Source organism: Trachypithecus francoisi, unplaced genomic scaffold, assembly GCF_009764315.1.
Source record: "Trachypithecus francoisi isolate TF-2019V2 unplaced genomic scaffold, Tfra_2.0 Lachesis_group3, whole genome shotgun sequence".
Lineage (NCBI taxonomy): Eukaryota > Metazoa > Chordata > Mammalia > Primates > Cercopithecidae > Trachypithecus > Trachypithecus francoisi.
This window is the reverse complement of record NW_022681468.1, coordinates 123,598,611-123,620,736: the sequence shown is the minus strand read 5'-3', so window position 1 is coordinate 123,620,736 and position 22,126 is coordinate 123,598,611. Positions and strand designations below refer to the sequence as shown.

Genomic DNA, 22,126 nt, shown 5'->3' with positions numbered 1-22,126 from the left:
ATCCTTAGACAACCCCGCCCCCATCCACAAACCCACCACTCATAGGCGGTCCCGCCCGGTTCCAGCGAGTCGCTTCCGGGCACGGTAGCTCGAGAAATGAGCAAGAGGCCACTAAGACCATGGTAGCTAGGAATTCCAGGACTCAGTTTCCCCTTTGAGCCTCCTTTAGCGACGAAAGTTTGAAGCCCCACGTATCGCGACTCTCGCGCACACCACCCCTTGGGTTCAGGACGGGGAACCGCCCCCGGAAGTACTTCCCCTTAAAGGCTGGGGTCTGCCGGAAGTGGCGCAGCGGCAAGGAGGGGCTCTTCATCCAGTCCGGCAGTTGAAGCTCCGCGTTCGGGTTACCACTGCAGCGACGCCCCCTGGTCCCACAGATACCACTGCTGCTCCCGCCCTTTCGCTCCTCGGCCGCGCAATGGGCACCCGCGACGACGAATACGACTACCTCTTTAAAGGTGAGGCCATGGGCTCTCGCACTCTACACAGTCCCCGTTCGGGGACCCGGGACACTCTCGGCGGAGGTGCCGGCCACCCCTGCACTGATAGAGGCCTGCCTCAGCCCTTTTTGTGCGGTTCCGTCTCCTACCCAGGTCAGCTTCTCCCCTCCTCAGACAGGGGTCCCCATCACATGCCGCTCTCTGAGCGACCTCTCCGTGGGCCTTGGCTGGCCTCAGAGCCCCTCCCTGCGTGTCCTTCCCCTGGCGGACTGCCTTCTCGCATATCGTCGAATTCCTTTCCCCGGGTTCTGCGGCCCCGCCGCCCCTCCCACCATCTCTCTTTTCGGGTGTAGCGCCCCCTCCCCCTCAGCGTACACCTTTCCCGGCTGGCGTCCTCTCCCGAAGCCCCTCTGACGGGTTCTTCGCTTCCCTTTTGGCCTTGCCTTCTGTGCAGACTCCCACTACAGGTCTTTTCTTATCTGCCCCCTTTCCCCGCTCGAGCGAGCCTCTCTTCTGCATCTCTTCTCCCCTCGTTCGGCCCCCCCTCTAAGCTTCTCCCATCCCGGGTCTAGGACCCGGTAAAATCTGAGGGGGCCAGGGGCCCCCACCCCCACCCTCCGCCCCGCGGTTCTCGCGGTCCTTGCGGTCCTTAACCTTCTCTGACCGCTCCCTCCCCCACTCCCCATTTGGCAACTCTCTCTACCTTCCCTCCCCAGATCGTGTTTAGAGCTCTCTTGTCTCCGTTGCGACCCGGGTGGTGGGAGGGTAAGAGGGATCGCCCATCACCCAGTGGCGCTCTTGTCGCAGTGACCCGGCAGGCTGACATTACTTCCCACCTAGCCTTTTATTTTCTTGCTCTCCCTACTCAGTGGCACACAACCCGGGATAACTCTTTACTCGGTTCGCGAGAAGAGGTTGCGGATGGGTGGTGGCTGTTATCCTTGCCAGACCTGAAGGCCCGGTTCCTGAGCAGGAAAGGTTGTGCGCTGCACAAATACTAGCTTGCTTTATCTCTATGGACGGGTTGCTTCCTGCTGCAACACTGGGAGGATCCAACAGGAAGGGAAGAGCCCTAGTTGGCCACATACCTTTCCCAAAAGGTTGGGGGTAAGAGGAAGTTGTGTGCTCTTTAGGTCACATTAAATATTTATTATAAGGTACGGAAACATGTAGTGCCCTTGGATAGAACATATCAGAGGGTCAGGGTTGGTTAGAAAGAATTGCTTATTGGTTGAGTCCGGAAGGAATCCAATTTTTTTTTTTAATCAACGAAGATAAAGGGTACATTTTTCAATGAGAAGAGAGTACAGTAGATGCTTTTTTTGTTCAGTGAATGTACTCTCACTCTGATGCTCTTTCTCTGCTCCTGAATTGGGAAGGTAGCCATCAGTAGTGTGCCGAACAAAGATCATTACCACTGAGGAAGAAGCCATTGCTATTAAAGCTTTACTGTGGAGGGTGGAGTTTAAAGAATGTTAAGCATGGTGACTGTTTCTGTCTTTGCCACTGGGTGCTAAGAATGATTGACTAAACCAAGCAGGAAAGATTTCTTTGCTTTCCCAATACTTTGCAAATCTTGTTATACTAGCCTGCTGTTGTACTCTTGTCATCTCTTACGCCTCTGACCCAGAATATTCTATCGTATAGGGTGAATACTTTTGGTATCCCCCCTCCACCCCGTGCTTTAAAGTACTTTCAGGGTACTTAGTTCATTTTACAAATACAAAACTGAGACCTGGATTACAAAAAGTATACTACAGCATACGTTTTGCCGAAGGTATCTGAGATGATGTGAAATTATTTGAATCTCTTGAAACTTTGGGGTTAAAGGGAGGTTTGTGTTTTAAAATATGGTATAATGGTAGTGTGCCTTTATAAAGGCTGTCTTTGAAGTAATTAATGCAGAACAAGATAGACCGTCAGGGTATTTCTCCTGTTTGGTTTGAACTTGAATGTTGGTTATACAAGGTCCTTTTATTTTTTAACAAAGAATATTAAAATATTCTGAATTGGCCTAAAGTATTTCAGCTTTTTGATTAGACCATTCTTCTAGCAGCGATTGAGAGCACCAAGCTTTGGAATTACGTAGATTTCGGTTTAGATCCTGACTCAGGTCTTATATTTACTATGTGACCTTGGAAAAGTTAACTTTTCTGAGTCTCAGTTCTCTCATTTATATAAAGGAAAATGCCTGCCTCTTAAGATTGTTGTGAGAATTAAATGAGACTATTTGTAAAATTTTAACCATGAGGACTCAATAAATGGTAATAATGTGAAAGAAGTTACTGTGGTTTTGTCAGTTTTTTTTTTTTTTTTTTTTTTGAGACAGGGTCTCGCTCTGTCCCCCAGGCTGGAGTGCAGTGGCACAATCAAGGCTCACTGCAGTCTCGGCCTCCTCAGGCTCAGGTGACCCTCCCACCTCAGCCTCCCTAGCTACTCTCTAGCTCCTAGGAGTAGCTGAGACTACAGGAGTGCAGCACCACGTCCAGCTAATTTTCTTTTTTTGTAAAGACAGGGTTTTGCCATGTTGCCCAGGCTGGTCTCGCACTCCTGGACTTAAGCAATCCACCTGCCTCAGCCCCCTCAAGTGCTGGGATTATAGGCGTGAGCCACTGTGCCTGGCCTTTGTCGGTTTTTTGAACCTTAAATGTAGGTTCAACTACAAGAGCGTTTAAATATTATTAAAGAAACATAAAACTGGGAACTTCTAATGCCTTTTATGTTTCCATGGGTTATGGTTTCATTTTGTTGTGCATTTTGCTGTTTAAGATAGGGTGTTAAAAATTCTGCTGAGGAGGATTTCTACTTTTTTTTTTTTTTTGAGACGAAATTTCGCTCTTGTTGCCCAGACTGGAGCGCAATGATGCGATCTCGGCTCACTGCAACTTCTGCCTCCTGGGTTCAAGCGATTGTCCTGCCTCAGTCTCCTGAGTAGCTGGGATTACAGGCATGCACCACCACGCCCGGCTAATTTTGTATTTTTAGTAGAGACGAGGTTTCTCCATGTTGGTTAGGCTGGTTTCGAACTCCTGATCTCAGGTGATCCACCTGCCTGGGCCTCCTAAAGCGCTGGGATTACTGGCGTGAGCCACCGTGTCTGGCCAGATTTCTAATTTTTTAAAGCTCTTACAGGATATGAGTCACTGTTTTCTGTTTTTTTTTTTTTTTTAACTTCAATGCTGATTATTTAGCCAATTTCTTATTTATACAAGTATCCTGCTTTAAAGTGAAGAATGATTTTATTTTAAAATAGCTTTATTGTACAGAGATTTATTCACTGAGATGGACTGCAGCTGTTTGTACTTAGAAGCTTTACCTAGCAAATGCAATAGTTGAGAGAATTGGAGTTAGTTTGTAACTAACAAGTTGAAAATAAAGGGATATTTTGATTAACGGGGGATGGAGTGGTCTAAATAGGAATGTAATGTGGGACGAGCAGTACAATTATTCTAAATTATGTATTTGTTCTTAACATTAACCTTTATTTAAGCCCAATAGTGAGACTTTTGGTGGGAGGGAATTAGTTTTATTTTATTTAAACTTTTTATTTTTAAAACTTTAATTCTGTAAGTATTTACAAATAATGTGGTTAAGGCCCTGTGGGACATAAGTAAGCATCAATCATAATTTCTATTTACAAATATTGTGTGGTAGGCACCAATCCAAAGTTACATTTTCTAAAAATACCTGGGTACATAGTCTATTGCTTAAGACATTTTCTTTTCAATCACATTGGAGGTCAGTAGTAATTAACCGTCAGCTGATTGTCAGTAGAAATTATCATGGGAACTTTGCTGTCTTGCATCTTGTTAGTAGTTTTTCTTTCACAAGTTTTGGTTGAGCAACTCAGATTCTCCTGAATCTGGAAAAACTTGTCTAGACTTGAGCCTTATTGTTTGCATTATATATAACTATATATATATATATATATATATTTTTTTTTTTTTTTTTTTTAGGCAGGGTCTCCCTCTGTTGCCCAGGCTGGAGTGCCATGGCACAGTCATAGCCCACTGCAGCCTCAAATTCCTGTGCTCAAGAAATCCTCCTGCCTCAGCCTCCCAAGTAGCTGGAACTACAAATATACTCCACCATGCCTGGATTTTTTTTTTTTTTAAGACTATCCTACTTACAGAAATAAAAATTTCTTTTTTGTGGAGATAGGGTCTCCCTACATTGCCCAGGCTGGTCTCAAACTCCTGGGCTCAAGGGATCCTCCCACTTTGGCCTCCCAGAGTGCTGAGATTACAGGCATGAGCCACTGTGTCCCACCTTGAATGCATTGTATATTAAAAACTTTTGAGGAGGTTGGACTATATGAATATAGTTGAAAGAATAGAAATGTTTCCAAATTTATGAAAACCAGAATGAAAATTACCAGTTATTCTTTCAGGTGGTAACTTTTAGGGTTGAAGTACTGTCTTTGATGAATTGTATTTTGGTCCAGTAAATTAGTTTGCAAGAGAAAGTATAAAACTAAATGTAGTTGAAGAAGCAGAAATTTTTAATTAAACAATGGATAATTAATATATATATTCTGCTTTTATGCATTTAGCAGCTTGATATTTAGTATTAGGTATTTGCGATGATACTCAAATACGGCAGATGTCTAGCTGATAACTTTTTTTTTTTTTGAGACGGAGTTTCACTCTTGTTGCCCAGGCTAGAGTGCAATGGCGTGATTTCGGCTCACTGCAACCTCTGCCTCCAGGTTCAAGTGATTCTCCTGCCTCAGCATCCTGAGTAGCTGGGACTACAGGCATGCACCACACCTGACTAATTTTGTGTTTTTAGTAGAGATGAGGTTTCTCCATGTTGGTCAGGCTGGTCTCAAACTCCCAACCTCAGGTGATCCACCCTCCTTGGCCTCCCAAAGTGCTGGGATTACAGGCGTGAGCCACTGCACCTGGCCTAGTTGAGATAACTTTTTAAAACATTCATGAATTTTGAGTTATTTTCAGATTAGAGTGCTTTTTTAACAGTGTTAACATTAATTGGTTACATTAAGAAAAAAGTTCCCTTACTATCTTTATGATGGCATAAGGAGTTGAGATTGGTGAGATAATTAACATAATCATTAAAAGTGGAGGTCAAAAGGGAGGAAACCTAAACTTAAAAGTGCTGGAGTTGGCCAGGCATGGTGGCCTATGCCTGTAATCCCAGTACTTTGGGAGGCCAAGGCAAGTGGATCTTTTGAGTCCAGGAGTTTGAGACCCAGCCTGGGCGACATGGCAAAACCCCATCTCTACAGAAAATACAAAAAATTAGCTGAGTGTGTTGGCATGTGCCTATAGTTCCAGCTACTTAGGAGGCTGAGGTGGGAGGATCCTCTGAGCCTGGGAAGTCTAGGCTGCAGTGGGCCCTGTTTGTGCCGCTGCACTCCAGTCTGGGCGACAGTGAGACCCTGTCTCAAAAAAAGAAAGAAAGAAATTACTGGAAGGTTTTTTTTTTTTGAGACAAGTTCTGGCTCTATTGCCCTAGCTAGAGTATAGTGGCTCACGATCCAGGCTCACCGCAACCTCTGCCTCCCAGGCTCAAGCCATTCTCCCACCTCAGCCTCCTGAGTAGTTGGGACTACAGGCATGCACCACCATGCCTGTCTAATTTTTTTTGTTTGTATTTAGTCATGTATTTTTTTGTATTTAATTTTTTTTGTATAAGTGATTCAAAGGCCATTTCCTTAGCAAACATCCAGCCTTTTGTACTAAGAAGCAACAGTGAATGTATCCTATTAATAGTAGACTATTAACCGAAACTGAAATTTGACTTCATATCCAGAATGGTGGACCCTGGAAACTAATATATCAACTAACCGTCCTATAAAATTGAAAGTGCATTGCTTTTGTACATCACTTTAATAACTTTGACATTTTCTTCTGATAGCAAATAAAAGCATGTATATGTTTGCCATAGCACCTTTGACACCCTCTAGTTGACTCTTTAGTTAGAAATAACCACTCTTTGTGCTGTGTTGAATTCACTGTCTTCTGAATGATTTCTTGCTGAATCAGCTGACTGAGGAAGCCAGAAAGATATGCATTTGATAATGTACTCTGTCTAAGACTGTCCAGAGGCCAGCTTATATCCGCTCCTGTGGCAAGGAGGGAGTGTGTAATGGACTGTCTTTGCCCTCTGACCAGAGTGTAGTGAGCTTTTAGTTTTTACCGTTCTTTCCACTCGTACCACCAAATCTCAGTCTCTTTAGTAAGGAATGGTCTTATTCCTTGGCCTTATTTTTGTGTTTGATTTTCTAGTCCTGATGTCTAAATCAATTAACTAGTTTAGATAGATAAGAAGAAGTCTTAGTGGTCAAAAGTAGGAACGAATATAATGTTTCCTGAAATGCTGATACCAATTTTACAAAGGAAAAAATGTCTAGCTCAGATTCTGTAAACCTGTGAACTCATTTTGAACTTTAAATTCAGATAGAAAATACCTTAAAACGGCCGGGCGCGGTGGCTCAAGCCTGTAATCCCAGCACTTTGGGAGGCCGAGACGGGCGGATCACGAGGTCAGGAGATCGAGACCATCCTGACTAACACGGTGAAACCCCGTCTCTACTAAACAATACAAAAAACTAGCTGGGCGAGGTGGCGGGCGCCTGTAGTCCCAGCTACACGGGAGGCTGAGGCAGGAGAATGGCGTAAACCTGGGAGGCGGAGCTTGCAGTGAGCTGAGATCTGGCCACTGCACTCCAGCCCCGGCGACAGAGCAAGACTCCGTCTCAAAAAAAAAAAAAAAAAAGAAAATACCTTAAAACAACTTAACTGCTTATTTCTCCATTGTTTTTGAAATTCTTAAGTGTAATACCACTTTGGGTGAAAAAGAATCTCCATGTATCTACTTAGTAAGTAAACTGCTGCCTATAGAAATCACAGGAAGCAAATTCATCTAATCAAGACCTATTTTCCAAAAAATCATGGAGTCATAAGTGAAAGTGTATGCCCTCCTTGCTTTGTTTTATTTTTATTTTATTTTATTTTATTTTTTGAGACAGAGTCTCGGTGTGTCGTCCAGGCTGGAGTGCGGTGGCACACTCTTGGCCCTCTGCAACCTATTTCCTGGGTTCAAGCTATTCTCATGCCTCAGGCCCACAAGTAGTTGGGATTACAGGCACCCACCACCATGCCTGGCTAAGTTTTGTATTTTTATAGAGATGGGGTTTTCACCATGTTGGCCAGACTTGTCTCGAACTCTTGGCCTCCCAAAATGCTGAGATTACAGGCGTGAGCCACCACGCCTGACACTTGGTTTGGTTTTGACTCACAGTATGTCAGAATTATTAGTTTCCTAGTACCCCTGTTTATCTTTAGTGGGGTGGGTTTTTTGGTAGAGGGGTCTTTAACTTTGAACCAATCTGATGAATGCAACTATTAAAGATCGTTTTAGTTTCTGTGATCTGTATGGTGAAGTTTATAAACCCTGTGCCTCATATGTTAAATGTTTTTCATTTTGTCTAGGTCTGAGTCCTAAGATCACACTCAGTCTTTGATGAAACGAAGTATATTCATTTTGTCCTTCCCTAACCACTAAACAGCCTTTGTTGTTTTCATGTCTGATACATTACATTTTAATATCATAAATTGTTCATTTAGTTTAGTATTTATCTTTGAAGTTATCTTCTAAAGTAGTAAGATTGGCATAGCATTGATGGTAATTAATGCCTGTCATCAGTGCCAAGTGCATCTGTGATTAAAACTACATGTTTAAGATAGGGTACTGTATCTGTGCTAAGCAGATGATGTGTGGAAGTCATACAGGTAGAAACAGGTTGAAAAGAATAAATCGATTTTATTGATTGGTAACTGGTCAAGAACATGAGGTTCAACCCCCTGCCCCCATTCCTTTTAAAAAATCATATACCTTATTTTTCTTGCTTTATTTACTCTGAAGCCAAACTTATTTGTGTTGAAAGCATAGTGGTATTCTGAATGTGTTTGCCTCATTCATCTGACATTAAGTTCTTTGTCTTTCCAGTTGTCCTTATTGGAGATTCTGGCGTTGGAAAGAGTAATCTCCTGTCTCGATTTACTCGAAATGAGTTTAATCTGGAAAGCAAGAGCACCATTGGAGTAGAGTTTGCAACAAGAAGCATCCAGGTTGATGGAAAAACAATAAAGGCACAGATATGGGACACAGCAGGGCAAGAGCGATACCGAGCTATAACATCAGCGTAAGTCTCACAGTTTTTAAGTTCTGTAAAATGGGTTGCCAATGAGTGAATTAGCTGACTTTTGGTGTTGGAAAAAGAACTCTTTTTTCCTTTTAAGAATTCTAGTGTTAGGAATCCTTAGAAATTTATTTATAAGTATGTTTTTAAAACTCATAATCCATATTTTGAGTTCTTCCTGGTGTTTGCTTCCATCTTGTGGTTGTTTTCTGATACTAAATATGTTTCTGTTTTCAGATATTATCGTGGAGCTGTAGGTGCCTTATTGGTTTATGACATTGCTAAACATCTCACATACGAAAATGTAGAGCGGTGGCTGAAAGAACTGAGAGATCATGCTGATAGTAACATTGTTATCATGCTTGTGGGCAATAAGAGTGATCTGCGTCATCTCAGGGCAGTTCCTACAGATGAAGCAAGAGCTTTTGCAGGTTAGTGATAGGAATTCCATGATATTTCTTACCATTGTGTCTTGTGGTTTTGATACCTTTCCCGTGAGAGTAATAGGTTATAATAGTTTCCGAAAGGTAAACATGAATGCTTAGCAAGAATTGTTTTGAAAGTTTGTAATGACTGTATAGCTTGTTTGCTTTGAGTCATTAAAACAGGAATATTTTTCTGCCAAAAAATGAATATAAACATTGTGTATCCTGTCTCTTTTTCTGTTATGTTTCTGGGTTTACAAAGGCTGCTGTACATGAGCTCTATGTGAGTGAAAGGTAAAAGCTCAGAGTGTCAGGGACCAATAGGGATGCAGCTGCTTAGGAGCTGCAACTTTTTGGCTTCATAAAGAATTCACATGTCTCTTGCCCCTGTTCTGGTAGGGACAGCATGCCAGAAGACAACATTGTGCATTTGTGGCTAGTGAAAGTCTTGCCTTTGCTCTAATGCTGATGCTGTGGATAAACTTTCTGTAACAGTTTTTTTAATTTCCCATGCAAGAATAGCTTTATTGTAAGTAATATAGCTACAACATTCTGAATACTATAGCCAATGTGGTTGATGGAGAGGATAGCAAGAGGTGGAAATAGCTGGCCACTGGATACATTTTTACCACATTTTAAGTGGTGTCATTCATTACTAGTGAGTAGTATTTAGATGTAATAAGTATTTATTTTAATTAAGGAGCCAATTGACATTTTCTCTTTTTTTTTTTTTTGTTTTTTTTTGAGAGCCAGGATCTCACTCTGTCATCCAGTCTGGAGTGGAGTGGCACAATCAAGGCTCACTGCAGCCTTGACCTCCTGGGCTCAAGTGATCTTCCACCTCAGCCTCCTAAGTAGCTGGAACTACGGGTGTGTGCTACCACACTCAGCTAATTTTTTGTATTTTTTGTAGAGACGGGGTTTTGCCATTTTGCCCAGGCTGGTCTTGAACTCCTAGGCTCAAGCAATCCGCCTGCCTTGGACTGCCAAAGTCCTGGGATTACAGGAGTGAGCCACCATGCCCAGCCCTCTCACTATTATTTTTAATCTATTAATGTGTAAATATTAATGTGTAAGTAGGGTTGAGCATGGTGGCTCATGCCTGTAATCTCAGCATTTTGGGAGACTGAGGCAGGAGAAATGCTTGAGGCCAGGAGTTCGAGACCAGGCTGGGCAACATAGTGAGAGCTGCATCTCTACTTAAATAAAGAAATAATAAAGTAAGTAAATAAAGTGTAAATAGAATGGTTCCCTTACTGTCTCAAGTTGAGGAGGTCTTAAGTTTTAAAAAGTTCTATTATTTTTCCTTTTGAGGGCTTGAGTATATCCTATTCCTTGTTTTAAAACTTGACAATACTGAAATTTTTGTGTCTCCCCACAGAAAAGAATGGTTTGTCGTTCATTGAGACTTCTGCTCTAGACTCTACAAATGTAGAAGCTGCTTTTCAGACAATTTTAACAGGTAAGACTTGCATTTTCAGATTACACCAGTAGGAACTAGAAGATTTAGGAAGGTAATTTAAACAAACTAATCAGCAACTAAACTATCTATCAGCCGAGAATGACTATCATTTGAGAGCTACTCTGGCAAAAGCTGTTTAGAGTGCAAAATTAACTACAACCCTTGCTCACTGAGCTTCAGTTGTCCTAGTTCATCTGATTTATAGTGGGAAAAATACTTGGAAAATAATTCATTCACTTCCATGATTACTTCAGTTCAGGTATTACATTCTTCATGGTCACAAACACAAAGTAATGTTTAAATGTACTTTTATAAGGTAAATATTGAGATCCCAGCTATAGAAAGATATAAATGCCCTTTTGAAATTTAGTAAAGAAAAAGCTAGGGAAAAAACATATTTTTAAAAATTATAGTGACAAAATAAAATTCTTTTGTGATACAGAAGAAAGGTATCATTTGCATATTCTATATTGTACCATGGGAGATAATTGGTAGATAAAATCAGCCAATGATTGCATATAGAAAAGTTTTAAAAAGTAGTGGGAAAGAGATGGAGTTCATGCTGATTTGGAATGTGAATGACCAGGTCAGCCTCTGAGGTAAGAAGTGTTCACTCATATTTATCGTGAAGCTATTAAAATAACCAGATTATTAGTGAGATAGTCTTAATCTTCTAATGAGTACTTTGATGGGTTGTTTTTAAATACTTTTAAATTGTATATTACTTTTAAGAACTCATGATTTAAAATGTCTTAATATGTAGTACAGTTTTACGTGGCATTGTTCTAAAAAGTCTATACAGAGGTATGATTAAATGGGTTTCCAATTATAATATAACAAGTTTTGATTTATTGTTTGTATGCAGCCCCTGTATTAGAGATTAACAGATTTTAACTTTAACATATTCTTTTACTGTAAAAATGTAAGTGTAAAGTCAAAGAGGTAAGATTTGGAAGTCTGACTTGGGTTCTAGTCCTGGCTCCTCCACTTACTATTAGTTCTACAATCTTAGGCAAGTTACCTAACCCTTCTAGGCCTTAATTTCTCCATCTATAAAATTCATACATATTTTGAGGAGTTTTGTTATTTCCTTTTTGAGAGAAGGCTTATATTTATGAAATCTTCTGGTAGGATTTGACTTGACTTTTGTGACCTAAAGGTTTTTGTCTCGGTAACCCTTAGCAAAGAATGGTTTGTCACTGCCCTAGACTTCAAAAACGAGTACCTGTAAAGTACTCATTTTGACACTGTAAAGTACTTTATCTATCCCTGGTATATAGAGAACAGTTGGTAAATTAGTAGCTAAATAGCAATTAAGGCATGAGAAAATTGGTGATTTATGTACCTATTTTATTATAATTGTTTTCTGCTATCAGAATAGTGCTGGGGTTGGATAAACAGTCTTTGGAACACAGTAGCTTTCCTTTAGAACGTTCTCTGTCAGAGTTTCACTGATTGTTTTAAGCAAGTAAGAGTTGATTAAATATGCAGTATGTTTGCAAGTCCTTGTTTTCTTTATATCCATTTGTGTGGATTTTATTAAGTCAACATGTAGAGTGCTAGATTGAGACCCAGGAGTTCTAGGGCATTACATCTTTATCACTTTGCTTCTACTCCCTGTTTAAAGTCATTGAACCTCCCTGCTCCTCAGAGTCATAGTCTTAAAACATGTGAATTAAATTACCTTAAAGATCTGTGAGCATTTTAAGGCCTCAGAAAATCTCATCTGAAAAAACTTTTTAGACAGTCCTCATTGTTGGAACATTTTTTATGTTGTATCAAATCTCCTCTGCTATAATTCTGGCCCATTCTGATATTAAGTGAAGATGAGCTCAAGTCTTCCATCTGCAGTTAAGTATTTTATGCATCATTTTGTAACATTGAACTTCTGATCCGCTCAAACGTGAACTAGTCAGTACTTAAAATTGAGCCCTTTTGTCTTTAAAGATGAGAGCCAGGCATGTTGATGCATGCCTGTAATCCCAGCACTTTGGGAGGCTGAGGCAGGCGGATCGCTTGAGCTCAAACATCCTAACACCTGTAGAACAACACAGATGTCTGTTGCCACATGCAGTGATCTCAAAAGTTCAAAACCAGCCTGGGCAACATGGTGAAATCCTGTCTCTAAAAAAAAAAAAAAATTAACTGGGCATGGTGGTGTGTGCACCTGTAGTCCCAGCTGAGGTGGGAGGATTGCTTCAGCCTGGGAGGTTTAGGCTGCAGTGAGCTGAGATCATGCCACTGCACTCCAGCCTTCGGGCAGAGTGAGATCCTGTCTAAAAAAAAAAAAAAAAAAAAAAGATGAATGTATGGTTACTTTTCTTAAAATTCACTCTAGATTGAACTTTTGTTACAGCTTAATTGTTGCTTGAAAGCAAAGAAGACTTTAGTTTCACTTGCTACCACTTTTCCTTTCTATATTCACTATTTCCTCAGCTTCCTGCGTAAATCTCACTGTTGGTCTGTAGGATCAGAGATCACTGCATGTGCAGCAGACATCTGTGTTGTTCTGCAGGTGTTAGGATGTTTGTTCTAAACATTCTTCCTCCTGTATGCCAGTGGAAGTGTGAATGCATAGAGAAAACAGTAAAGAGAATAGTAACTATTGCACTTGATTCTGCCTTAAATGTTAACAGTCTTAAGGGAGTATTTATGTTGTATTTTGATATTGCTGAAAGAAAAACAAGCTTTAAAATTTTTAAAAATTGAGATGGGGCCCAGTCTGATCTTGAATTCCTGAGCTCAAGCCGTCTGCTTGCCTTGGCCTCCCAAAGTGCTGGGATTATAGGCATGAGCCACCACACCCAGCCAAAAATTGTAAGTTGTGAAATTATATATCAGAAAATTTACATTGTTACTTCAGAGTTAATTGTGTTGTTGGTTTCAGAATAGACCCATGGCATTCTTGACACCCATGAATTTGAAAGTGACTCCATGAGATGATTTTGCTTGATGGTATTTTTTAGAGGTAGTTTACTAGTAGGAGAGTGAGACTGGTAGATTGCTCTGCCTCTGAATTTCAGTGCAGCTTTGTCTTTTCTCAGATTCACTAAAGGATGTTTTTAATGCATACCTTTTACTTTTTGCTTTTAACTTTGCGTTTTCACGGTTTCAAATTTAAAGAGATTGAAATAATAGTAAAAAGAATTTGCAAATATCCTTCACCCATATTCTTCAGATGTTAATATTTTACCACATCTGCTTTATCCTTTCTCTTCTCTCTAAATATATACATATTTTTTTTGGCACCATGTGAGATTAAGTGGCAGACATGATGACCCTCATCCTTGAGTATTTTTCAGTGTATATTTTGTAAAAACAAGGATACTCTCTCTTATAGCCACAGTATAATTATCAAAATCAGAGAGATAATAGTGCCACATCAATGTTTAATTACAGACCTTATTCAGATTTTGCCACTTGTTCCAGTAATACCCGTATTAGTCAGTATTAGTCAAAGAAAGTCCAAGATAAGGTCATGCGTTTCATTTAGCAGTCATATCTCTTTAGTCTCCTCTAATCTCGAACAGTTCCTCAATCTTTTGTTTATTGACCTTGACATTTTTGAAGGGTACAATCCAGTTATTTTGTTGTGTACCTCATTTTGGGTTTTTCTGATTTTTTTCCTCACGATTAAACTCAGGTTATACACTTTTGGCAGGAACACCACAGAAGTGTTCTCAGTGCACCATATCAGCAGGTTTGTGATAATTGGATGTCTTATTAATTACTAGTGATGTTAACTTTGACCACTTGGTTAAGGTGATGTCTGCTAGATTTCTCCATGTAATTAATATGTCCAGGATATCTTTTTAGTATAAAGGCTACATTCTTTTTTTTTTCCCCTGAGTCTTGCTCTGTCAGGCAAGAAGACTACCTCCTAGGTTCAAGCAATTCTCGTGTCTCAGCCTCCCGGGTAGCTGGGATCATAGGCCTGAGCCACCATGCCCTTCTAGTTTTGTATTTTAAGTACAGATGAGTTTTTACCATGTTGCAGGCTGGTCTCTAACTCCTGACCTCACGTGATCCGCCTGCCTTGGCCTCCTAAAGTGCTGAGATTACAGGTGTGAGCCACCGCCTGGCCTTACTCTACTTTTGGTATATCAGAAAATTTCCATTAAAAAATGTTAAAGAAAGAGAGATGTGTTAACTGAATTACTACATTTTTCAAAATTAAGAACTAATTTCTCAGAAGTTGAAAAACAGTAAGAAGTAGTCAACTGAATATGTAAACTAACAAAAACAGACAGCAGGAGTATCTTAGATTCTTTTGTGGGGGAAGGGGAGTGGCTAAAATTTATGTCTGAGAAGGTTGACGATTCAAATGTGAAGAGGCATTAAGGAAAGACAACTAGGATACAATAAAGACAGGCTACTAAAATTAAAATTAAAAAAAAGGATATGTAATCTTTATTTAGATTTTGTTTCAATGAAAAAGGATGGGATGGGAGTGTGCCAAGGCTAAAGAGAAGGATTTACCCTTCGGTCATTCAGTCAGATGAGTGGCTAAGGAATAAAGAATTAACTTCATCTTTAAGTTTCCCCTCTGATCTCAAACTGGGAGGCTCTTCTTTTTTCAAGTGTAAATTGTGTGTGTAAATTAAGATGAAATATGTGACCCACTGTAAGTTTTAACTTCTTTATAAATTGTTTTAAAGATTAAATTAGGGGAACCAAAACAAAAAAAAATTCTTACATAAAAAAACAAATATATGTAAAACTGGAAGAGAGGGAAAGGCAGACTTCTCAAAGAACATAGAGAAGTAAATAATTAAAGAGATCTCATTACAAAGCAAGAAATTTGAGCAGTGTTGATGTCTGCAAGCATACTGTTTTTTAGAAATGGATTACTGCTGCATTTACTCCAGTTACCAAAAAGGATGTCTGCTAGTAAAAATGCCACCAAAGCAATAAAGAGTGATTAGCTTTAAGAGGTTCCACAAGTAATTTACATACTTAAATCTCTTGTGGCTGGGTGTGTCATTAAAAAAAAAACAACAACAGAAACCTGATAAGAAAGTAGGAAGCAGGTAACTTCTAGCTTTCTGATTAGAGAAGGTTATTTCATTGGGAGTTTTGTGGCGGTGGGGGTAGGAACTTGCTACACTAGATCTATTTCCCTCTTTCAAAGGCATGTTCTCCTTTAAAACCAAATGAATATACCAATTCCTATGCAGTACCCCCACCCCCCCCACCGTTTTTTTGTTTTTGTTTCTTTTTTGGAGACGGGGTCTCACTCTGTCCCCAGGCTGGAGTGCTGTGGTGCAGTCTCAACCTCACTGCTTACTGAGTGAGACTGTCTCAAAAAAAAAAAAAAAAAGGCATTCTCCTACATAATCACAATACCATATGTTGTATCCAAGAAATTTAACATTTATACAGTTTTTTTTTTGCTTTGTTTTGTTTTGTTTTGTTTTTTTGAGACAGAGTCTGCTCTGTCGCCCAGGCTGGAGGGCAGTGGTGCTATCTCACTGCAACCTCCCCTCCTGGGACAAGTGATTCTCCTGCCTCAGCCTCCCAAGTAGCTGAGACTACAGGCGGTGCCACCACACCTGGCTGATTTTTTTTTTTTTTTTTTTTGTATTTTTAGTAGAGACGGGGTTTCACCGTGTTTGCCAGGATGGTCTTGATCTCCTGACCTCGTGATCTGCCCACCTTGGCCTCCCAAAGTGCTGGGATTACAGGCATGAGCCACCTCGCCTGGCCCATTTATACAGTTTTTAATGTGCAATCCATATTCATATTTATTCAATATACTAATAATGTCCTTTCTAGATTTGTTTTTTAATTAAAATTCAATATCCATTTAAAGATCACATGTATAGGAGCCAAGGGAAATGTCCCTATTGGCCTCTGAAGGTTTGCTGAAAGCTATCTGATACAGCTTTGGACCTTCCTTTTTTTTTTTTTTTTTTTTGAGACGGAGTCTTGCTCTGTCGCCCAGGCTGGAGTGCAGTGGCTCACTGCAAGCTCCGCCGCCTCCCGAGTTCACACCATTCTCCTTCCTCAGCCTCCGGAGAAGCTGGGACTACAGGCGCCCGCCACCATGCCCGGCTAATTTTTTTGTATTTTTGGTAGAGACGGGGTTTCACTGTGTTTGCCAGGATGGTCTCGATTTCGTGACCTCGTGATCTGCCTGTCTTGGCCTCCCAAAGTGCTGGGATTACAGGCATGAGCCACCACAGCTGGCTGTGCTTTGGACCTCTCACAAGGTCCAAACGATAGGTAGAGGTTAGGAAGAAAAAGAATCCTGCTGTATCATTTTTATATCCTTTACATTTCTTTTGTAGGAGAACTAAATAGAAACCTCTGAAAGTTTGCTGGAAAATCAACTCACAAAAGGCAGATTAATTGGAGAAAAGGCATACAAAATTTATTAACATGTACACGGGCAGAACCAGAGAGATGACCCACCTCCTGATGGGATTCAGAAGCTTATGCCATTCTGGCAAAACAGGTTATGGGAAGGAGGAGAAAAGGAATTCTGTTGAGGGGATTACTGGGGAGGATGAATGGATCAGTGGACAGAAATTAATTGGTACATTGTCTCGTGAAAGAGTCTGATGAAGTGTGGTTACATTCTTGGTCTTACAGGGAGGGGAAGAAAAAACAGTTGTTCCTTTTGGTGGGTCTGGATCTCAGGCAGGTGAAGGAACTTCAGCTTCATCCTGTGCTGGGGAGAGAGGATGAGGAGTGGGAGAAGGTCAGAGAGACCTTGAGACTTCTTTAGTTCAGCATATCAAAGTGCCATTTTGGAGTATGGGTTTCTGAGCCTCAACAGATGGATTTGTTTTGTATCTGAGATGTTGAATAGAGTAGCCACAGGTTACTATTGAGTGCTTGAAATATGGCTAGTTAGATGAAGAATTGGATTTTAAATTTTATTTAATTAAAAGAGGTGGCTACTCTGTTGGATAGCACAAATTTAGAACATTTATCCTCATCTTAGTCTGGATTTATCTCATTATTTCCTCATGATTAAATTAGTTTTAAATATTTTTGGCAGGAATACATGGTGTCCTTCATAGGAATACATTGTGTCTTTCCTAGTACATCATGTTAGGAGGCTAATTGTGTTAATTTGACATATTTTTAGAATTATCTTGCTTTTTGAGAGTAGTTTTTTTGGAGGGACAACTGGGAGAGTAAACAAAAATAAGGTACATTCTCTGTTCTTAAGGACTTTATAATCTAGTCAGAGGGAACAACTTTTAGGCAGTGCAGTATAAGACCAAATGTGTTACATACAGATACTTATTGTGGAGGAATTTAGTGACATTCATGTAGTTATTTATTACAACACATATTATATGTTGCAGTACAGCAGTAAGGCAGACACAGTTTTGATCCTTACAGAGTTTAACATTTAATAAAAAAGGCAGACACTAAATTATTTTTGATAAGTGTCATGAAAGAAAAATAGAGTTTACATATAACATCTTAAGTTGCCTGTTTTGTATCATTCTTTAATTACAATATAAGTTTTGTTCAGGAGGTCACTGATAAACACATTATCTTTTTTTCCCTTCCAAGAATCCATTAGGATTTTAGCATGTTTATTAAGTTGTACTCTACCAAATGCGTCTGATAGTGCAAATTTATTTATTTTTTTGTGTGGTACAACGTCATTGTGTGTAGGCAATTTTTGTTTGTTTTTTTTTTTGTTTTGTTTTTTGGGGTAAAGGTAGACTGAAAATACTCTTATGGTTTACTTCGAATCCTTAAGTCCATAAACTATGTAATCCTATTGCTTTACCTCTTTTATTTATTTATTTATTTATTTTTTGAGACGGAGTCTTGTTCTGTTGCCCAGGCTGGAGTGCAGTAGTGTGATCTCGGCTCACCACAACCTCTGCCTCCCGGGTTCAAGTGATTCTCCTGCCTCAGCCTCCTGAGTAGCTGGGATTACAGGCACCCGCCATCATGCCTGACTAAGTTTTGTATTTCTAAAGAGACAGGGTTTCACCATGTTGGGCAGGCTGGTCTTGAACTATTGACCTCAGGTGATGTGCCTGGCCTGGTTGACCTTTTTAAGGTCTCTTTAAACAGAGATTTATTTGACTAGTGAACCTTTCCCTCTGAAATGGAAAAACCTTTGTTTCTTTTCTTACCCCAAGGGCAGTTGTTAAAGGGTTGAATCTAATCAGTGACTGTTTGAAAATAAAACTTTAAATTTATATATTCTCTGTTCAGTTTCCTTATGGTCTTTGATGCAAATATATCTCCTACCTCTGTGTATCTTTTATCCTAACTATGATAGGTTTATTCACACTAAGTATTGTGGTTTCTTTTTTCCTTCAGAGATTTACCGCATTGTTTCTCAGAAGCAAATGTCAGACAGACGTGAAAATGACATGTCTCCAAGCAACAATGTGGTTCCTATTCATGTTCCACCAACCACTGAAAACAAGCCAAAGGTGCAGTGCTGTCAGAACATCTAAGGCATTTCTCTTCTCCCCTAGAAGGCTGTGTATAGTCCATTTCCCAGGTCTGAGATTTAAATATATTTGTAATTCTTGTGTCACTTTTGTGTTTTATTACTTCATACTTATGAATTTTTCCATGTCCTAAGTCTTTTGATTTTAGCTTTATAAAATCATCCACTTGTCCCGAATGACTGCAGCTTTTTTTCATGCTATGGCTTCACTAGCCTTAGTTTAATAAACTGAATGTTTGGATTCCTCAATTATTGTTTACTTTTTATCATGGAAGCCTGTCACTGTATGTAGGACATAATAGAACTTGATCACTTGAAGCTCAGACCTATTGGTCTTGATCAAATCAAACTAAGAAGACCTTATAAATAAGCTACCATTTTGCCACAGAGCAGCTTATCGGTAATACACTCTTCTCTCAGTGCAATGTATATTTCCACAAATATAAGAATTGCCCTATAAACATAGCAGGATTTTGAGAGCTTGAAAATTTTCCATTATCTGGACATGAATTTCTAAAATGCCTTAATAGGTTTATGTAGTTGAGTAAATTTTGTTTTTTAATTTTTGTAAGCATCAAAGTTGATTAGAGAGGGGGGCACTTTTTCTGGAGAATTCTCTCAGTAAACACAAAAGATTGTTACGGTTTCATTAGTAGTATGGTTATGGGGCCGTAAGTTAAACAGTGCTGCCTGGCAGGCTGGGAACTGGAGGGACTTGTGGAATTCCATCTCGGGTGCCTCTGTTGCAATGATCAGGCAGCCCAAAAGATTTAAATGATCTATAATAATTTCCAAACAGTAGATTATGTGGCCTTTTATTGCTCAGGCAATAACTGGTTTAATGCTGGTAGTGTCAAATTTTGAAGTGTTAATTTTGTCTTAAAACCTTCCAGTAAGTGAAATGCAACCTAGTTTTATCACCGTATCCACCAGCAGGCATGGATAATTATTTTAACAATGCTAATATTTGAGTTTTGCAGTATATTATGGAATATAGTCCAGTTAAATCTTTGGTTTCAGTATGTCTGAAGAATACAGTGAGAGGTTAATTTTTGCTCAAGTGGTACCACTTAAAGGCATGTATTCTTTTAGTATGTAAAGTGAAATAGTACCTTGAGTTTAAATAGAATGCATTTTAGGCATTGTAGAGACCTGAAATAGTTTTCTTCCACTACATTGTCGAAATCAATGAAGCAATTAGTTTCTCATTCAGAAATGTGCACACTAATATTTAGTTTTGCTTTCTCGTGGATAATATTAAGCACTTACTCTGCAGTTTCCTGGAAGTGGTGTGTCAACTGCAGTGATACTATTCAGGATGGTGGGAAATCCCCCAAAATATGTATGTGTGGGCTTGCTTAGATTACTATATTTCATAGTTAATCTTTTGTCTCTTGCAGTGCTCATGATGTGTGGGGCACACGGAAGGCATTGCTGTAGTCAGTCATTTTGGTTTTCTTCTATAGCCATTTTATTATTTTAGTGTATTGGTTATGAAGATAATATCTATTTGTAAATTGCTACTTTGTATTTTATGCATGCTCTGTAATTTGAATTTTTTTTTTTTTTTTTTTAGTTATTGATTTGGAATATATTCACATTCTAATAAACAGTTATAGGGGGATTATTTCTTATGTTGTCAGATTACATTTTTCCTTTGAGTGCTTTGGATGCAGCTGTGGAATCCTGATGTAAAAGCATAGGTTCTTGCATTAGTGAGTAAACATTGAATTGGGAGCATCAGTATGTGAATTCAGCTTTGATTTTAGACCTGCAGTTCAATTATGTTTTTCTTGGAAAAAGTATGTCCAAAAACATTAGGAAAGTAGTGTGTACTTTCATATATAACAGAGTCACCAGACCCAGGAAAAGAATCCATCTCTATTTTATTGAAAGTTGGTGGTAAGTTTTTTACAAAGTAAGGAGAAAGGAGAAAAACTAAAGAGTGAATTGAAAATGAATAAAGTAACTTAGAATTTTTACCCAAGTGTAGACTTAAATGTTTCTTTGGGTATGGTTGGATCTTGGGAGAATTCCAGGAAATATTAGGTATTAGAAAGTGACTTCAATTGCATTTCAACAGGTGTCTTTGTTCTGAGTAGTATCTAAGGAGACAAACTGTCTCAAGCAAGAAACAATACATTTTTAAATATTTTGACAATTCAGGGCTTACGGCAATTTAGAAGTATTTTGCTACTTGACCTTGATTTTCAGTTATTTTAACTTTGAATTTTAAAAAAATTTTTATTTATTTATTTATTTTGAGATGGAGTCTTGCTCTGTCGCCCAGGCTGGAGTGCAGTGGCGCGATCTCCGCTCACTGCAAGCTTCACCTCCCCTCCCGGGTTCATCCCATTCTGCATCAGCCTCTTGAGTAGCTGGGACTACAGGCTCCTGCCATCACGCCCGGCTTATTTTTTGTATGTTTAGTAGAGACGGGGTTTCGCCGTGTTAGCCAGGATGGTCTCGATCTGACCTCGTGATCCGTCCGCCTCGGCCTCCCAAATTGCTGGGATTAAAGGCGTGAGCCACCGTGCCCAGCCTTGAATTTTTTTTTAACTTGTTATATAGTCTCCTGAATAGTTAGTTAGCCATGGTGCCTTGATTTAATCTTACGTCATTGTTCTCAAATGCCATGATTTCTCTTTAATAGTAGTTGTCATTATGTAAGGGTAAGTTATTGCCCATTGCACTGAATATGCTAAATTGTAATTATAAGAAGAGGTGCCAGCTAGTGACCTTACATCAGTGATCTTTTAAGTTCTGAAGGGTTCTGCAGAAAAGTTAGACTTCTTGAATTTGGGTTGCCCATCAGAGCTGGTCACATTTCTTTGATCATTGAGAAAATGAATATCTTAATTTTTGTCTTTGCTGACTTGTATTTATAAAATACAAATGCTTTTAGTGGGTTTGAGCTATTGTGATAATCTCTTCCATCTACCTTAGAGAAGAAGCTGTACTACTTAGTTTTGGCCAACACCGGAAGCAAAATAATTCAAAGGCTGGGTGAATAATTAAGAACTTATTCTAACCTGTTAGGTTTCAATTTAGGGGGCTTGCTTTGTTTGTTTTAACAGAGGAAAAAAATATAAATTGATTTTCTGATGTCTCACAAATATCACAAACCTGGAAAACAAAACAAAAAATGAATTTTGTAAAAGGTTATGTATGACTTCCATTTGCTGTATAAAAAAA

At 39.4% G+C, this 22,126-nt stretch overlaps 1 protein-coding gene across 1 annotated transcript; it reads left to right on the top strand.

Annotated features, from left to right (window-relative positions):
• The first annotated feature begins 126 nt into the window (after positions 1-126).
• On the top strand, positions 127-20,558 carry RAB11A (RAB11A, member RAS oncogene family). The gene is made up of 5 exons (XM_033189707.1): positions 127-458; positions 8,415-8,610; positions 8,845-9,038; positions 10,414-10,494; positions 18,796-20,558. Exons 1-5 carry the CDS (start codon positions 419-421, stop codon positions 18,933-18,935), a joined length of 651 nt encoding a protein of 216 aa, XP_033045598.1. The 5' UTR covers positions 127-418; the 3' UTR covers positions 18,936-20,558.
• Positions 20,559-22,126: the final 1,568 nt, after the last annotated feature.